The 18,235-nt window shown below is 39.2% G+C and overlaps 1 protein-coding gene across 1 annotated transcript in view; it reads left to right on the top strand.

The window, feature by feature from the left end:
• The window catches only part of LOC139947869 (gamma-aminobutyric acid type B receptor subunit 1-like), a 223,154-nt gene that overhangs the window by 149,482 nt on the left and 55,437 nt on the right, over nucleotides 1-18,235 (top strand). Inside the window, exon 6 of the mRNA XM_071945696.1 lies at nucleotides 17,960-18,105. Within this exon, the coding sequence (XP_071801797.1) occupies nucleotides 17,960-18,105 (146 nt within the window). The remainder of the gene's footprint in view (nucleotides 1-17,959; nucleotides 18,106-18,235) is intronic.

Raw genomic sequence — 18,235 nt, 5'->3', positions numbered from 1 at the left:
TTTTGTTGCCGATTTGACCCAAAAATTTTGATTTAAAATTCAATAGGTATTTTGATGGGGGTCGAGAAAGTTACAAGCTTTCATTTGAGACATTGCCCGAAAAAGTCTGCCAATTATTAGTGACAGTGAAATAAAGTGCTCATGAGTAGTTTTTGTCGGGATCCCGACAATATATCACGTGACCAATTCTTATGTGTTCCTGACCATTAAAAGTAAAAGTTAAATAAAAAAAATTTGAGAGGGTGATACTCTTTGAATTTTTTTTTTAATGTTTGGGGCCAAAAATCTGGCATAGCATCTTTAAACTGAAGAGCTAGAACAATGTTGGTTTCGGGAGGAAACATCCCAACCCTATACTAATACAGATTTTTGGAAGAATACAATCATTCCAACCTTTTTTTTTTCCAGAGGCCTGGACCCAATTTTATAGAGCTGCTTAAGCACAAAAAGACGCTAAGCAGAATAAAATCTTGCTTACCAGAACAAGGTTACCAGTCAAAGTACCATTCCACAAGTACAATTTGTGACTTGTATCTTGCTCATTTTTGCTTAGTAGGCCATTTCTAAGCACTATTAGCTGCTAAACTGGACCCAATTCCATAGGGCTGCATGTGAGTACAAAAATTGACTTAGCTCATAGAATGTTTGCTTACTAGAATCAGGTGACCAGCCAACACACCACAGCACAACTACCCACTTGTAAATGGTGTCTTTCTCAGTTTTGCTTAATAGCAGAAAACTGTTAAGTATTGTCTGATTATTAGCTGTTCAATGATATTGGGCTCTGCATAAAGCTGTCAATCAAAATTTCTGCTAAGCAAATTTATTTTATTAAGGAAGAAATGAATGGGGTTCCAGTCACAGAAATGGTAACTGTATTGTATTTTGACCAGTAACCAACTTTTGCCAAGCAATAGTTTTCACTGCTTAGCAAATTTGTGTGCCTGCAGGCCAACCCCAGAGCTAGTTATAAAAAGGGCCAGTAGTTTTTAGAAAAGTACCTATTTCAATTCTTAAAGTTCGAGAACATCCATATAGGGATAGTACAGCATTGAGTTAAGAATATATACAATCATTTTACTCCTCTATTTTTAAATTAACCCAGGATGACACAGTCTTGCTATTAGGTTATGTCCATCATCACTTGAAACATGAAGGGATTGAGAAACAAAATTCCGATAAGGTCAGTGTACTTATCCAAAATAAATTGCAGTTAAAAGGGAATCCCAAACAAAGTTAGGGTTGCATATTCCAAATCGGCTGAAAGTCGTTAAACTCCCACAATTTCCCGTTGAGGATTCACGGCACGCACACCGCGGACGTCCGGGTTGGTACGGCGTTGAATAAAAGGAGTAAAGGGAAAGAAACTGAAGTGCACAGCCGGGGCCATCGGCTGTGATAATCAACACCTGGGCATGAAGTGTCCGATAATGTTTCGAATTCTTCATCGGATTTAATCCGAGCGGGTATTTTTTCTTTCGTCTCTTGAAGTTTTTCTATTCCCCCCCCCCCTTTTGACATTCTTTGTTTGTTCCTTTCACAGTGTGAATGTGCAAATTAAGATCCAGGTCAGTGGGGTTCTAAAACTAGGGTGATTCAAACAGAGTTGAGAATGGGGGTAATTATCTGTGCTTCCGCATTCAGAAAGGCACATCTTCTGTCATCTTTGGGTGTTGTTTTTTTATCTCAGTGTATCAGAAGATATAAAGGATTTGAGGCATTGCATGGTGAGGTATCAATATATATTTGGTTTGCAGGAACACCATGTATATGGTGTGCTTGTCTACTTGTCAGATAGATTTTGTTCTTTAGAGAACTTGGGCTTGCTATATATTATACTACCGCGGTGTAGATTTATCAGAAGATGTCTTGAATGTAGCCTGGGCCCAATTTAATAGAGCTGCTTAAAGAAACATGTTGCCTTGGATCGGTCGAGTTGGTCTATGAAAAGCGTTTGTAACCGTTTGTTATAAAATGCATATGATTAGAGAGATATTTTAAAAGTAGAATACAATGATCCACACAAGTATCACTCGAAATTGCGTGGTGTTCCTTATACCTCGTCGACTAACACGGTCGGCCATTTATGGGAGTCAAATTTTTTGACTACCATAAATGGCCGATCATGTTAGCTTGCAAAGTAAACGGAAAACCACGCAATTTCGAGGCAAATTTGTGTGGATCATTGTATTCTACTTTTTAAACATCTTTCTAACCATATGCATTTTATAACAAACAGTTACAAACGCTTTTCAAAGACCAACTCGACCGATCCAAGGCAACGTGTTCCTTTAAATAGCAAATATTTTTCTAACTGTTTTCTGTTCAGCAAAAAAACAGGTAGTTAACCCCAGTCTGAGATGATACTTGTGGGAATAATATTTCTGCTCGTGTACTCTTATTCTGGTGAGCGTAATTGTTTTGTGTTGAGCTACTTTTCTGCGTGCTTAGCAGCTCTATGAAACTGGGCCATAGCTGCACAACAACCAGCAAAGAGGTTCAGAAAGCAGTTTGCTTACCAGAATAAGGTTGCCAGGCAAAACACTATTCTACATGCACCGTCTGTGACTGGTTTCCAGCTAATTTTTGCTCAGCAGAAAAATTATAAGCAAAATTTCTTCTTACATAAGTAGCTCTGTCTACTTAGGCCGTGTGGCAACAAGTTTATAAAAAGTAAGGTTTCAGATTAAGAAGGTTTTTACATTTTGTCCCGCCGGTACATTTTATAGAGCTGTTGTCTAAGTACAAATGCATAGCCAAGCACAACAAAATTGTGCTTACCAGATTAACATTACCAGCCAAAATAACATTTCACATATAGCATCTATGACTGGTACCCTGCTCTTTTTTGCATAGCAGAACATTTTGTTTCTGCTTAAGGAGCTCTATGAAATTGGCACAGGGCCCACTTTCATAGAGCTGCTTAAGTACAAAAAGTAGCTAAGCACAACAAAATTATGCTTACCCCGCATAAGGTTACTAGCCAAACGTCTATGCATCAAGTACACCTTGTGACTGGTACCCTACTCAAAATTGTTAAGCAATATGTTCTGCTTAACTAAAAACTCTATGAAATTGGGTCCTGATCATCCATCAAAGTCTTATTCAACCTTTAATTTAAATCGCTCTAAAGGCATTATAGCTGTCTCTCATCAGACCCAATGACCTACCTAGGAGGCATCAAGCTCAAATTATTACTTTGCCTCCGTATTTAATTTGTATCCAATTGCTCATCAAACGGACAAGTTGTGTAAGCCCGGTTGAATTGAACCATCAGCTGCCGTGTTTACCGCTTAGAGATAAATGTTACAGCAATACAGATGCTGCTGGCCTGGGGAGATACTTGTTGGTTAGGAGACGCAGGACGGGCTTTCGCTGTCAACACACAGCGCTAACGCAGTTGTCCTGTGCATCTGTGACAGGCTAAATTTGTCGGGTGATGGTTCGGTTTGGTGCGAGTTATTTCGGTTTGTGGTTCATCTGAGGTCAGTTTGGACATCTCGTTTAGTTGAGATTGACAACTGAAAGCTTGGCAAATTTTTTACAGCTGTAGAAAAAGTACAGGATTTTATGTTTTAGTTCAACCAAAAATTAACTTCACTTTTGTCAGGTGACTGTTAGGTTTGTAACTAGTTATTTTAGTTTTTGGGTTTGTGGTTTTTGGTTCGATCATCTGAGGTCAGTTTGGACGACACGTTAGTGGAGATTATCGACTGAAAGCTTAGCCAATAGTCAAGTTTTACATCTGTAGAAAAAGAACAGAATTTATGTTTAGTTAAAGGCAGTGGACACTATTGGTGGTTATTCAAAATAATTATTAGCATAAAACCTTACTTGGTAACGAGTAATGGGGAGAGGTTGATGGTATAAAACATTGTGAGAAACATCTTCCTCTGAAGTGGCGTAGTTTTCGAGAAAGAAGTAATTTTCCACGAATTTGATTTCAAGACCTCAGATTTAGAATTTGAAGTGTCAAAATCAAACATCTGAAAGCACACAACTTCATGTGACAAGGGTGTTTTTTCTTTCATAGTCATCTCGCAACTTCGACGACCAATTAAGCTCAAATTTTCACAGGTTTGTTATTTTATGCATATGTTGAGATACACCAAGTGAGAAGACTGGTCTTTGACAACTACCAATAGTGTCCACTGTCTTTAAACCAAAATAATAATACTTTTAAAGTAAACACTTTTGAAGTAAACTAGCTATATATAGCTACATATAAAGTTCATACCAGTGTCAACCCCTGTTTCGGAACAGTAAGGATGTTTGTGTAGTTTGTCTGGATTTCAGGATTTCAATGGGTTGGCGGAAGATTCGGCCTTCCAGATCTCCATGGCATGGTTATTCACTTTCTTAGTGGAATGTTTGGCTGATTTCATGAAAGTGAAACTCTACTAATTTATTTTGCTTTAAAGACACTGGACACTATTGGTAATTGTCAAAGATCAGTCTTCTCACTTTGTGTAGCTCAACATATGCATAATATAACAAACCTGCGAAAATTTTGAGCTTGATTGGTCGTCGGAGTTGCGAGACAACTATGAAAGAAAAAACACCCTTGTCACACGTAGCTGTGTGCTTTCAGAATCTAAATCTGAGGTCTCGAAATCAAATTCATGGAAAATTACTTCTTTCTCGAAAACTACGTCACTTCAGAGGGAGCCATTTCTCACAATGTTTTTTACTATCAACCTCTCCCCATTACTCGTTGCCAAGTGAGGTTTTATGCTAGTAATTATTTTGAGTAATTACCAATAGTGTCCACTGCCTTTAAATGCCAATTCTATTGTAGGGCCAAGACACCAAGTATTATTCTGAAGACTCTCTTCTCAAGTCTCAAGTCTCAAGTTCTAACTGTGTCAAATAGTTAAGGAGACCCTCGCTCTAGAAATCCGAACTTGTCCCCCCTTTGAACGAGTTTATAAGGAATCCTAAATAGATGTTCAAGTGAGAGGAATGCAAGTGTTTGTTACACAGTTTCATGTGTTTGCAGCGGTGGGGAAGCGTCGTTGCAGTGAGAAACGACGGCCCCTGGCATGTCTGTTGAGATCGATTTGAAGACAAGGTGTAGCTGCAGCGTTGGGGGTTGGCTGCAGGGCGTGCTTGGTTCCTCATGGTGTGGTGTGCTCTGGGAAAACCATGACCTCAGTCCTTATTAAATGCTTATATAAATCTTGCTGAACATTGTCCTCCTTGTAAAGTTGACAGGGGTTGTGTTTTGCATCACACTCGTCCACCTATTTTTATTTTTAAAAACGTACTTTTCTCCATATTTTTACATAGTTTTAATTATCTGTTTTTAAAGCTATTGGACCCTTTTGGTACAGAAAAAAAAAAAAAAGTTTACAGATTTACAAATAACTTACAGGGTTTACAGAAGGTAGTGGTGAAAGACTTCTCTTGAAATATTGATCCATGAAATGCTTTACTTTTTGAGAAATAAGTAAAACAATAACAATTCTCGATATCGAGAATTACGGATTTATTTTAAACACATGTCATGACACGGCGAAACGTGCGGATACAAGGGTGGGCTTTCGCGTTATTTTCTCCCGACTCCGATGACCGATTGAGCCTAAACTTTCACAGGTTTGTTATTTTATATAGAAGTTGTGGTACACGAAGTGTGGTCCTTGGACAAAACTATTTACCAAAAGGGTCCAGGCTTTAATGATACCTTTAAATGGCGGCTCTCCCCTGTTGGATATCGATAATAAATAAACAATATTATTTTGTTTTTATACCCATGTACCAAAAGCACTGTATATACACTACTTTCCTGAGTCCTGTGAAAAACATTCACAGGTATGTGACTGTGGTGGGATTCGAACCCACAACTTTTGCCATTCTATAGCAGATGTCTTACCACTAGACCACAAAGATTGCCTGGTAGGGAGAGGCAGTTTGAATACAATATTTAAGCAGCAGATACTAATTTTAAAGGGGGGACAAGTTTGGATTTCTAGAGCGAGGGTCTCCTCAGTTATTTGACACAGTTAGAACTTGAGACTTGAGAAGAGAGTCTTCAGAATAATACTTGGTGTCTTGGCCCTACAATAGAATTGGCATTTAAAGGCAGTGGACACTATTGGTAATTACTCAACATAATTATTAGCATAAAACCTTACTTGGCTCAGATTTTGTTTATATTGCATCAAAATATGTGCGAATAAGCCAACTTGAAGCAATACAAATGCGCAAAGGTTTTTTTAACAAAACAATCAACCTTATCCACCCATACACCTCATCAGCGTACACTGGACTTCAGTGGAATGAGCTCATGATGCTTCCATCAGCCCGGGACATCCACTGTTTGGGGCAATAGGTCTTTTTCTGTAGCATCAGCCCGGGTGTGGAACCAATCGCCACTGACTGTCAAATCATCTCCATCCATCACAACATTCAAGACAAACTTAAAATCTCACCTATTCAAACAAGCATACTCACACAATCCTCAGTCCTAATTTGCCCCTCTCTCCTCAAGCGCCAAAAGCGCCTTCTTTAGGCGGATACCAGCGCTATACTTAGTGTTCTATATTATTATTAATATACAATAAAAGAAATTAGTTCTTCCCTTCATCCTTTTCTAATTTACTGAATTGTTTGTCAGAAATAAATCTTGGCCAGAGTGACATTAATAAATTGTTCCGGCTCTCGACAGACAATCGACGATCCGCCGGCTTCCGTTGGCGACATATTGAGACCATCAGCTGATCCCACAGGCCACCGGCCTGTTAGGCGTTAGGCATTACTCCGGTGTGAACAACCTATTTAGGGTGTCTCGAGCACATTTTTATTGGGGAATAAATGACAGCTTTGGGTTTTTTAATAAGTTGTGATCACCATCATCTGTTTTGGAGGTGGCTGGAAGTGTGCGGATATTGTATTTAAAATGTTTCCGAGGCATCTGCTCTTAAAGGCACTGGACACTATTGGTAATTACTCCAAATAATTCTTAGCATAAAAACTGACTTGGTAACGATCAATGGAGAGCTGTTGATAGTATAAAATATTGTGAGAAACGGCTGCCTTTGTAGTACCATAGTTTTTGAGAAAGAAGTAATTTTCCACGAATTTGATTTCGAGACCTCAGAACTAGACCTCAGAACTAGATTTTGAGGTCCTTGGGATACACCAAGTGAGAAGACTGGTCTTTGACAATTTTACCAACAGTGTTCAGTGCCTTTAAAAAAAATTGACGTAGCAGATGTACTTGTTGGGTTAATGAGAATCTGAACATATGGAGGAGTTTTCAGAATGAAAACTGAGCAATAATTGTTACGAGGACAAAATGCATGTGAGTAGTATGAGTTGAAAGGGGACCCATAGCTTTTTAAAATAAAACTGTCCCTGAGTGTCATCACGATACATGCTTTAAATTAGAGCAAGCCAGTTTAATGTTCCTTTGTCAGTTAGTTCTTTGCAGCTTGTATTCCAGCAGTTCACAAACCATTGGTGCTGCACTATATTTTAAAAGTGAGCTTCCAGTTACTTAAAAGGCAGTGGACACTATTGGTTATTACTCAAAATAATTATTAGCATAAAAACTTACATGGTAACGGGTAATGGGGAGCTGTTGATAGTATAAAACATTGTGAGAATTGGCTTCCTCTGAAGTATCGTAGTTTTCGAGAAAGAAGTAATTTTCTACGACTTTGATTTCGAGACCTCAGATTTAGATTTTGAGGTATCAAAATGGAGCATCTGAAAGCACACAACTTCGTGTGACAAGGGTTTTTTGGTCTTTCATAGTTATCTCGCAACTCCGACGACCAATCAAGCTCAAATTTTCACTGGTTTGTTATTATATGCATATATTGAGATACACCAAGTGAGAAGCCTGGTCTCTGACAATTACCAATAGTGTCCATTGTCTTTAAGCAGGCCGGAAGGCAAACCACAGTCAAAATGGATGTGTGCCTCTAATAACTTGTCTTTCATCCCTCCTAAAACATGGCTACCAAAAATACTGATTTACATATTTAGTCCCTTTTTTTTTTTTGAAGAGAACCATGGAGCATTGCTCCATGAGAGAACTGAGTATCCTGTACCAACAAGATATACTTGCATCAGGGTCCGCAGATTAATTTTGTTTGAGGGTAATGAACGTCTAGGATTCGCATCGTTATTAGGAGTTCCAGTTAACGTGCATCACGACTCGTGTCGAGTGGACAAGAGCCAATTCTCCAGAGAGAACAAAACCTTTTTTTCATTACAGTCCTTTAACGTCACTCCTGAGAACGCAGACCCGAGACCTAGATCGCACCAAAAGTGCATTGCATTTTCCCTTAGTTTGGTAATTATTTGCACTGGCGGATTGCGACTGGAGGTAACAAAAAAACAACTCTTCGGAGACGGTGAGCTTATCAGCCGAGGCTTTATCGGGGAAGAATTAACGGCATCAGCGTCGCACTTTTCTCCTGTTGACAGAATGTTTAACAAGCGGTGAACACGATCCGATTTTTTCCCCCATAAGTCGGGCTTAGGATGGTAAATGGAGACACACAATGCATTAACTTGTGATTTGCAAATCAGGCAGAGTGAGCTGTCTGTTATAGAGATGGCCTTCTGTTTTCCAGCTATACTGCTGTGTGTATCGTTTCGAGCGAAACTGTTTGCTCTTTTGTGTTTTGTTCTCACTTAATCCTAGAAAGTGCCGACCTCTGTTTTCCAGCTATACTGTGTGTATCGTTTTGAGTGAAATTGTTTGTTCGTATGTGTTTTGTTCTCACTTATTTTTTTCGCTCAGACAATTCAAAGAGTGTAGTGTGGCATTGAAATTGGGATCTGCGCCAAGTTCTATTCTAGAAATCCTGGAAAGTGCCGACCTCTATAAATATCAATGAAATCTGATTATAGTGAGAGGATTGTCAGACTCTTGTGTTTACTTCTAGTCGCTGCATGCTTTAAAGCAATCGCACAACATCGGTAAACAGTATTGTCCAAAGACTCGCACTTCGTGTATCACAACTTATATATCAAATAACAAACCTGTGAAAATTTAGCCTCAATCGGTAGTTGGAGTCGGGAGAAAATAACGGGAAAACCCACCCTTGTTTCCGCACATTTGGCCATGTCATGACATGTGTTTGAAATAAGTCTGTTATTCTCGATATCGAGAATTGGTAATTGTTTTAATGTTTTCTCAAAAAGTAAAGCATTTCATGGAATAATATTTCAAGGGAAGTCTTTCACCATTACCTTCTGTAAACCCTGTAAGTTATTTGTAAATCTGTGAACTTTTAATTTTTGTTCTGTTCAGAAAGTGTCCAATGGCTTTAAAGCGCTGGAATTGCTCCAGTATTTACATAAAATTTAAAAAAATAAAAACTCAAAAGGAAATGACCAAATGGTTTGCTCTAAGCACGCATCGTGATGACACTCAGGGAGAGTTTTATTTTTCAAAGCTTGAGGTCCCCTTTTCTACTTTTCCACGCACCCCCCTTCCCACTTCCCCACCCTAAATTCATTTCATTTGGGGGTAATTAGCTTTTAAAATATAAGGCAGCACCCATGGTTTGTAAAACTGCTGGAATTGCTCCAGTATTTGAGTCAAATAACTAACAGACAAGGAAATGCCAAAATGGTTTGCTCTAAGCTTCCATCGTGATGACACTCGAAGAGACTTTTTTTCAAAGCTTGAGGTCCCCTTTCAACTCAGTCCACTTACTTTCTCCTACCCCTCCACCCCCTCACTCCAAACTCATTTAAGTTTTGGGGACTATAGTGCAGCACCCATGCTTTGTAAAACTGCTGGAATGGCTCCAGTATTTACTTCAAATAACTAACTGACAAGGAAATGACAAAATGGTTTGCTCTAAGCTTCCATCGTGATGACACTCAAAGAGACTTTTTCTTTTAAAGCTTGAGGTCCCCTTTCAACTCAGTCCACTTACTTTCTCCTACCCCTCCACCCCCTCACTCCGAACTCATTTTAGTTTTGGGGACTATAGTGCAGCACCCATGCTTTGTAAAACTGCTGGAATGGCTCCAGTATTTACTTCAAATAACTAACTGACAAGGAAATGACAAAATGGTTTGCTCTAAGCTTCCATCGTGATGACACTCAAAGAGACTTTTTCAAAGCTTGAGGTCCCCTTTCAACTCAGTCCACTTACTTTCTCCTACCCCTCCACCCCCTCACTCCAAACTCATTTAAGTTTTGGGGACTATAATGCAGCACCCATGCTTTGTAAAACTGCTGGAATGGCTCCAGTATTTACTTCAAATAACTAACTGACAAGGAAATGACAAAATGGTTTGCTCTGAGCACGCATCGTGATGACACTCTGTGGGACGGCCATAACTTTGTAGAATTCATGTCATTCCAGGCATGCAAAAAAGCCAGCCCTTAGGACTTAGGATTCATCATAAAGAGATTAATACATCCTGGCAGATGTTAACTATTTATCCCTGTGGGTGGCTCTGATACACAATTAAAGGGTCTATGTAACTTTTGTAGGACAAAAAACACAATGTCCACAGATTTACACTTTGAAGATAATGATAGTAGAAAGCTTCCCTGAAAATATTACGTGCTGAGGTGCGGTAGTTTTTGGGAAATGAGTAAAACAATGTCATGAAAATAATTTTCGTCTCATGAGACGAAAAATTATTTTAATGATTTACAAATGTATTTTCATGACATTGTTTTACTCATTTCTCAAAAACTACAGCACCTCAGTAAGTAATATTTGAAGGGAAGCTTTCCACTATCATTATCTTCAAACCCTGTAAGTTTAATGTAAATCTATGGGCATTTTAAAAAGGTACCCAAATCCTTTAAAGGGAATGTATTATTTACTCTTTCATGTGCCGAAGGCTTGTGGACAAGTTCTTAAAGGCACTGGACACTATTGGTAATTACTCAAAAATAATTGTGAGCATAAAAGTTACTTGGTAATAAGCAATGGAGAGCTGTTGATAGTATAAAGCATTGTGAAAAACAGCTCTCTCAGAAGTAACGTAGTTTTTGAGAAAGAAGTAATTTCTCACTGAAATATTTGAATTGAAATCGAAACTTTAGCTGAGGCTCGAATTCAAGCATCTGAAAACACACCAACTTGTGCGACATGGGTGTTTTTTCTTCCATTATTCTCTAGCAACTGCGTCGACCAATTGAGTCCAATTTTCACAGGTTTGTTATTTTATGCGTATGTTGGGATACACCAAGTGAGAAGACTGGTCTTTGACAATTCCTAAAGGTGTCCATACCTTTAATGGTCTATCGCAGTGAGATAGTCAAGTCGTGGTGGTGGCGGCCTACTAAGTCAGGTTTCCACGATCGGATACTGCTCTCGCAAGATCACTGCTGTCGCGTGAAGCTGGCTGCCCACTTCCAGACTGCACACAGCGCAAGAGCAGCAGTAGTCTCATTGGGCAGCAGTCTTGCTGGAGTATCGCGGGAAACGCGGAGAGAGTCGGAATGCTATCACCGTGATAGTCATTTAAAATATTGTCCACAGTGAGGGAAATGTTGTTTTTGTTAGGCCACTGCGCAGAATTGACTCTCTTGTTTTGGCTAGGATTTGAACCCAGATCCACAGAAGTGAATGGTGTACATGTCTCTTTAAAGGCACTGGACACTATTGGTAATTACTGAAAATAATTATAAGCATAAAACCTTTCCTAGTGACGAGTAATGGGGAGAGGTTGATGGTATAAAACATTGTGAGAAAACGGCTTCCTCTGAACATGGAGGAAGGAAGAGAAGGAGCTCGAACGACCCGCAAAACCGCAGAGTAACAAAAGAATACTCTGACAATGCCCCTGTCTGGCCAGTGGAAAAAGATAGGAGACCTCCAGCTGGACGGCCGATTAACTAGAGGGATTAAATCTCTTTGTACAGAACGTGTGGTACCGCCAGTCTGCGCTCTTGCCTGCGTGTAAAGTTGAATCATTGGAGACAAGAATTGTGAATATACACGTTTTCATTTACCGTTTGTGGTGTTTGAGTAATTACCAATAGTGTCCACTGCCTTTTATTGCACCTCAGACATTTTTTTGCCTCCCACTGACAAAGAAACACAACAACTAACCATAACTAAATGTCATTGATAAAAGTCATTAAAATCGCAAAGAATGCCTAATCAGTATATCTTTTCCTGGATAAGGAATCAACTGTCTTCTGAGACACCTGACCTATATAGTCTTGGTGCAAGGCGTTCTTGTTGAGTTGGTAGAACCCATAGGCTTCAAACACTCAACGTTGCGACTATTCCGCCGATAGAGGGCATTTCTGTAAGCCCCCGATCCTGTGGTGTGTTGGGGTGATCTGGAAGTTTTCCAACATCGCCCGCTACCATTCGATAATAATGTCCGTGGCGAGGAGAAGTGGATCTCGATTGCAATAGTTGAGTGATAGTGAATAACAATGTCTTGCACCAAGACTACGCCTGACCCAACCAGGGCCCAATTTCATAAAGCTGCTTAGCACAACAATTTGCTAAGCCTGAAATTTTTGCCTTGATAAAAAAGAGGATTACCAACCAAATTTCCACGTGATTTTCAGGATAAGCAAACAACAGCTGATTACCAGTAACAAGCAATATGCAACAAATGGAAATTTGGTTGGTAATCCTGTTTTAATCAAGGAAGAAATTTCATGCTTAGCAAATTTTTGTGCTTAGCAGCTCTATGAAATTGGGCCCTGTCCTGCTATATCTCACCCCACACCAAACACAGCAGTAAAATCACCTCTGACATTCCTCATTCCATCTCTGATTGACTGTTTGATGGACGCCTGCTCATGGGGGGCCTCTATCTCTCACATCCTACCTGATTCCTCCCTTCGCCATCGGCCGATGACCACTCGCCAAGAACATCAACCTGGACAACTATGCCAGGAACTCTAATTGGAATTAACCTTGGTTATCTGTCACACCAATCACTTTGTCCTGTCTGATATTAATATGTTTCAAACTGGTATTTTCATGTTCAAAGCCAGTGGACACTATTGGTAATTGTCGAAGACCAGTCTTCTCACTTGCTGTATCTCAACATATGCATAAAATAACAAACCTGTGAAAATTTGAGCTTGATTGGTCGTCGGAGTTCCGAGATAACTATGAAAGACACAAACACCCTTGTCACACGAAGTTGTGTGCGTTTAGATGGTTGATTTCGGGACCTCAACTTCTAAACTTGAGGTCTCGAAATCAAATACTTGGAAAATTATTTCTTTCTCGAAAAATACTCCACTTAAGAGGGAGCCGTTTCTCACATTGTTTTATACGACCAACCTCTCCCCATTACTCGTTACCAAGTAAGGTTTTATGCTAATAATTATTTTGAGTAGTTACCAATAGTGTCCACTGCCTTTAAGTTTACTAATAATCTCCTACCGGGTGCTTTCTCTTCTTTCTTGACTTCAGTTAATGTCATTCACTACCATCACATTAGATCACACAGCAATCTATACATGCCCTTCACACATACATCTCAGCATATAACTACACTCTGCTTCTATGGTCGCAGTCTTTGGAACAACCAATAAAGTCCAAGAAGATTTTGGCAAAATCAATATGGGCTCTTTTAAAGTCATTGGACCCTTTCGGTACAGAAAAAAAGAAAAAGTTCACAGATTTACAAAGAACTTACAGGGTTTACAGAAGGTAGTGGTGAAAGACTTCTCTTGAAATATTATTCCATGAAATGCTTTACTTTTTGAGAAATAAGTAAAACAATAACAATTCTCGATATCGAGAATTACGGATTTATTTTAAACACATGTCATGACACGGCGAAACGTGCAGATACAAGGGTGGGCTTTCCCGTTATTTTCTCCCGACTCCGATGACCGATTGAGCCTAAATTTTCACAGGTTTGTTATTTTATATAAAAGTTGTGATACATGAAGTGTGAGCCTTGGACAATACTGTATATATACCAAAAGAGTCCAATGGCTTTTAATATCTCTTTTAAAGAGTATCTTATCTCCCAATATGTAGCATAGTTTTATCCCTTTGGTGTGTTCTCCAGAGTTGCCTCCTCCCCTGCAGTTTCCTTTTTTTTTAATCCATCACTTGTCTTAACATCTCGCTTGCCACTGCATTTGTCCCCATGTATATCTTTGTCGTGTAATAATTAATTATCTAAATTAACTATTTCATTTATTCCTTAAGTATTTCTTTTCTTGTTTTCTTCTCAAGGCACTCCACTACAAGCCTTGAGATAATAGGATCGTGCCTCAAGATAATTGTCTTCTGCATTCGGTTTCATTTAATGCACTGTTTAAGATGGAAATAAATGTTATGTTGAAGTTGAAGTCCTTGGTTAGTGATCAAGGACCCTTTCTCGCGTTGCTTCTTTAAGTCACACCTCCACTCCTTCAAAGAACATCACATCCTCACTACCATGTGTAAACAATATCAATGTCAGATTGTCTTATAATTAGGGAATCAATGTGTGGTGAAGAGATTTTCAACTAGGGGTTTAAACCCAACGAGGCCTGGTTCTTGATAATTTTACCGGGACAAAGTCGAGGTAAATTATCAAGAACCAGGCCTCGGCGGGTTTAAACCACAAGTTGTAAACCGATTCAACACACTTTGATTCCCATTCATAAATACCTTTTTGGTCAAAAAACACCAACACTTTTTGGTCAAAAAGTAAAATAAATGCAAAAATTATAATTGTTCAATCGCGTGATGTGGCACAACTGTTCCAGCCGTTGCTCTTGACCAATAGGAATGAAGAAACTGTCCTGCTCACAACTGGTCATAAACACTGGTCATTATCAAAGGTTTAAACACCCCCACGTGACGCGCTCTCCACCTATAGGAACTGCGAAACTGTCTGAGGTATTGATGAATGTTTGTTCATGTGTGCACATCAATGAAGTGGACTCCACATTTACTGCTTCTAGTTGCTTTGGTCGGGTGCTGGTTTTGTGACAGTCCAACTATACAGAGCTGCCAACTTTCCCTAATTCTGCAGAAAGTTCCCTGAAAAAAAAAACCCGATTTTTATGTGCACATGAACAAATTTGGAAATGTCCCTGATTATGTTTTCTTTTCTTACATTAACTCCTGAACCTGCTGTAGGGCTCGGGGGCCGCCCAAGGTGCATTGCTAGCGGATGTAATGTTTACTCTCCGCACAGTAACCAACACGACGTGTTTACTTAAATCAAAGTTGAATTACACAGAGTTGTCCACAGTTTTTGAAGTAGCTTTTTAAAAATAGCTTTCCAGTCGATGACAGTTCTTTAGTTCGGGGTAAATTGGAGGAGGCAAAATGATGAAACCAAAGTCCCTGCAGCAGACTCTAACAGACATTTAACACACCCTCGGTGCTTTATACCGAGGAGTAGACATGGCATCTTTAAGATGCGCTACCGCGTCTTAAAGATAGTGAACCAGCCCAACGAAATGTCAACAACAAGGGCACGTTTGGTTCAAAGGGTCGGACTGAAGGGAGCTATGGGTCCTCGAGCCTCCTTGCTCCCCCCTAGTCAATGGCCGAATCAATACCTCAGAAACCTGACGTCAGATGCTTCGGAAGCGTCGCGGCGGAACAACAGAAAAAATATTTCACCCGGAAAAAGTAAATCTGAGAATAAACCCCCTGCACACGAAAGAAGGTAGTTATCGATGTGTGCTTGGTCCCAATTCCCAGGGACATCCGGCAATTCTATTTCTTCTCGGAAAAAAAACACCGATCTGCCCGATGAATTATTGCCAGATTCTTTTTATTGGTTTTTTTTCTTCTTCCTAGCTGGATCATTAAAACTCATGAAGTCTGAAAACATTTTTGGAAGTAACACGCACTACAAAATATGGATTTTCCGCAAATTTTGTTTCAACTATTAAACCAGAGTTTCTGTTGATCTTTGAAATGTCGTAAATTAAACTACCCAAATGCCCTTTTTTTCTAGCTGGAACATTAGATCCCATGGAGCCCAAATCGATTTTTTGGAAGACAGACTCACTACAAATTATACATTTTTATCAAATTTTGTTTCAACTTAAAGGAACACGTTGCCTTGGATCGGGCGAGTTGGTCAACAAAAAAAGCGTTTGCAACCGTTTGTTATAAAATGCATATGGTTAGAAAGATGTTTTAAAAGTAGAATACAACGATCCACACAAGTTTGCCTCAAAATTGCGTGGTTTTCCTTTAACTGTGCGAACTAACACGGTCGGCCATTTATGGGAGTCAAAAATTTGACTCCCATAAATGGCCGACCGTGTTAGTCGGCGAGATAAAAAGAAAACCACGCAGTTTCGAGGCATATTTGTGTAGATCATTGTATTCTACTTTTACCACATCTTTCTACCCATATGCATTTTTAAAAAAAACGGTTACAAGTGCTTTTTATAGACCAACTCACCCGATCCAAGGCATCGTGTTCCTTTAACTGAGTTTCTGCTAATCCTTTAAAAGTGTTTAAAAGTCTTGAATTGAATAATCCAAATTTGTTCTAGGGCTTTAACAAAATTAGACGAAGCGCGCTTTTAAGCTCAAAGAGAACCAAATTACACTGCATGTAAAAAAGTAACATAAAATGTGAGCAGTTGTCACAGTTGCTTCTCCCCTGCTTTATTCACTATTTTGGGTCGTCAATTTTGTTAAGTGAAACATTAAAGGGGTCTTAAAAGTGTACAGATATCCCACATACATCTATTTCCACAAAGTCTATAATACTGTTCGTTAGTATTTTCAGAATCAAATATGTTTTTTTAAATATTTTATTTATCTCAAACCACAGGCATGTTATTCTACTTACGGCTGTTTCAGATTCTTTTTTTTTGCCCATGGAAAAATCAGATAAATTGTGATTAAAGGGAAGGTACACGTTTGGTAATTACTCATAACAAATATTAACTTAAAAACTGACTTGGTAACAAGCATTGGAGAGCTGTTGATAGTATAAACCATTGCGGGAAACGGCCCCCTCTGAAGTAACATAGTTTTTGAGAAAGAGGTAATTTCTCACTAAAATAATATAAGACTTCCAGCTAGAAGTCTTTTATTCTAATATCTGAAAGCACACAAATTCGTCCAACAAGGGTGTTTTTTCTTTCATCATTTTCTCGCAACTTCGATGACCAATTGAGCCTAAACTTTCACAGGCTTGTTATTTTATGGTTATGATGGGATACACCAAGTGAGAAGACTGGCCTTTGACAATTACCAATAGTGTACCTTCCCTTTAAATAGCTTGAAATGTCCATTCAAGCCCACGCCTTGTGTGCTCATTGGTCAGCCCTTGTACTCAATAAAATTATCTTACTTTTTTCCAAGGAACAAATATCTTGCCTGAAACCAGTCGTTGTTTTGATTCATATCTAAAATTAAATAGTAACATCAATTAAGAAAACAGATACTGTATTTGGATTATCCTCAGCTTGTCATATTGTCGCATTTTACTCCGTTACCTTTCGTTTGGTTTTTCTTGCGGAAGGGCTAGACTTCGGGTGTAGAAATTTCTCAGGCATGGTTAATACTCGCAGTTGCATTTTAAAGGGACTGAACTGAGGTCTTTGTAAGCCCCGGAAGTTATTAAAGGTCATGTTCGAATCCCACCCAAGTAATATGCCTGTGGTTTTTTTCCACAACTCGGGGAAAGTACAGTATCGAGTGCTCACACGCATCAGTGTTTAATCCCGATGCAAATTTAACATCTATTATATCGTTGCGGTACCCGCTGCCAAAACATAGGATTCGAACTGCCTCTAGCTGCCGGGCAACCTCGGTAGTCTAGTTGGTAAGACACTGCTCTAGAATTGCAAGGGTTGTGGGTTCGAATCCCACCCGAGTAATTTGCCTGTGATATTTTTTCACAGGACTCGGGTAAGTACTGAGTATACAGTGCTAACACACATCGGTGTATGGGTAAAAACCAAAAAATAATATTCTTTATCTCCGATGCAAATTTAACATCTATTATATCTATTATATTGCTTTATTGTTCATACTTTTGTTTGTTTCTTCTTTTTCCCAACTCACAGACGTCTGACGAGTATGAATCTCGCATCAGTGCGGCACTCAAGAAGTTTTACAAGAATGACAACCTCAACCCTACTGATATGTCGGGCTACCCAGAGGCTCCCTTGGCGTATGATGCTATATGGTCCATAGCACTGGCTCTCAACAAGTAAGAACAACTTTGTTTTGAAAATTTGTTAAATATTTTATGTCTGTCCGGAGCCATGGCCCATCAGTAGGCATTGGCGACTAGTGAAGTATACTACTCGACTAGTCCCGCCTCAAATAGTCGCGACTTT

The sequence above is a fragment of the Asterias amurensis genome, chromosome 15 (assembly GCF_032118995.1).
Source record: "Asterias amurensis chromosome 15, ASM3211899v1".
In the NCBI taxonomy this organism is placed as follows: Eukaryota; Metazoa; Echinodermata; class Asteroidea; order Forcipulatida; family Asteriidae; genus Asterias; species Asterias amurensis.
Note: the sequence above shows the minus strand (reverse complement) of the source record. Positions and strands in the feature narration are given on the sequence as shown.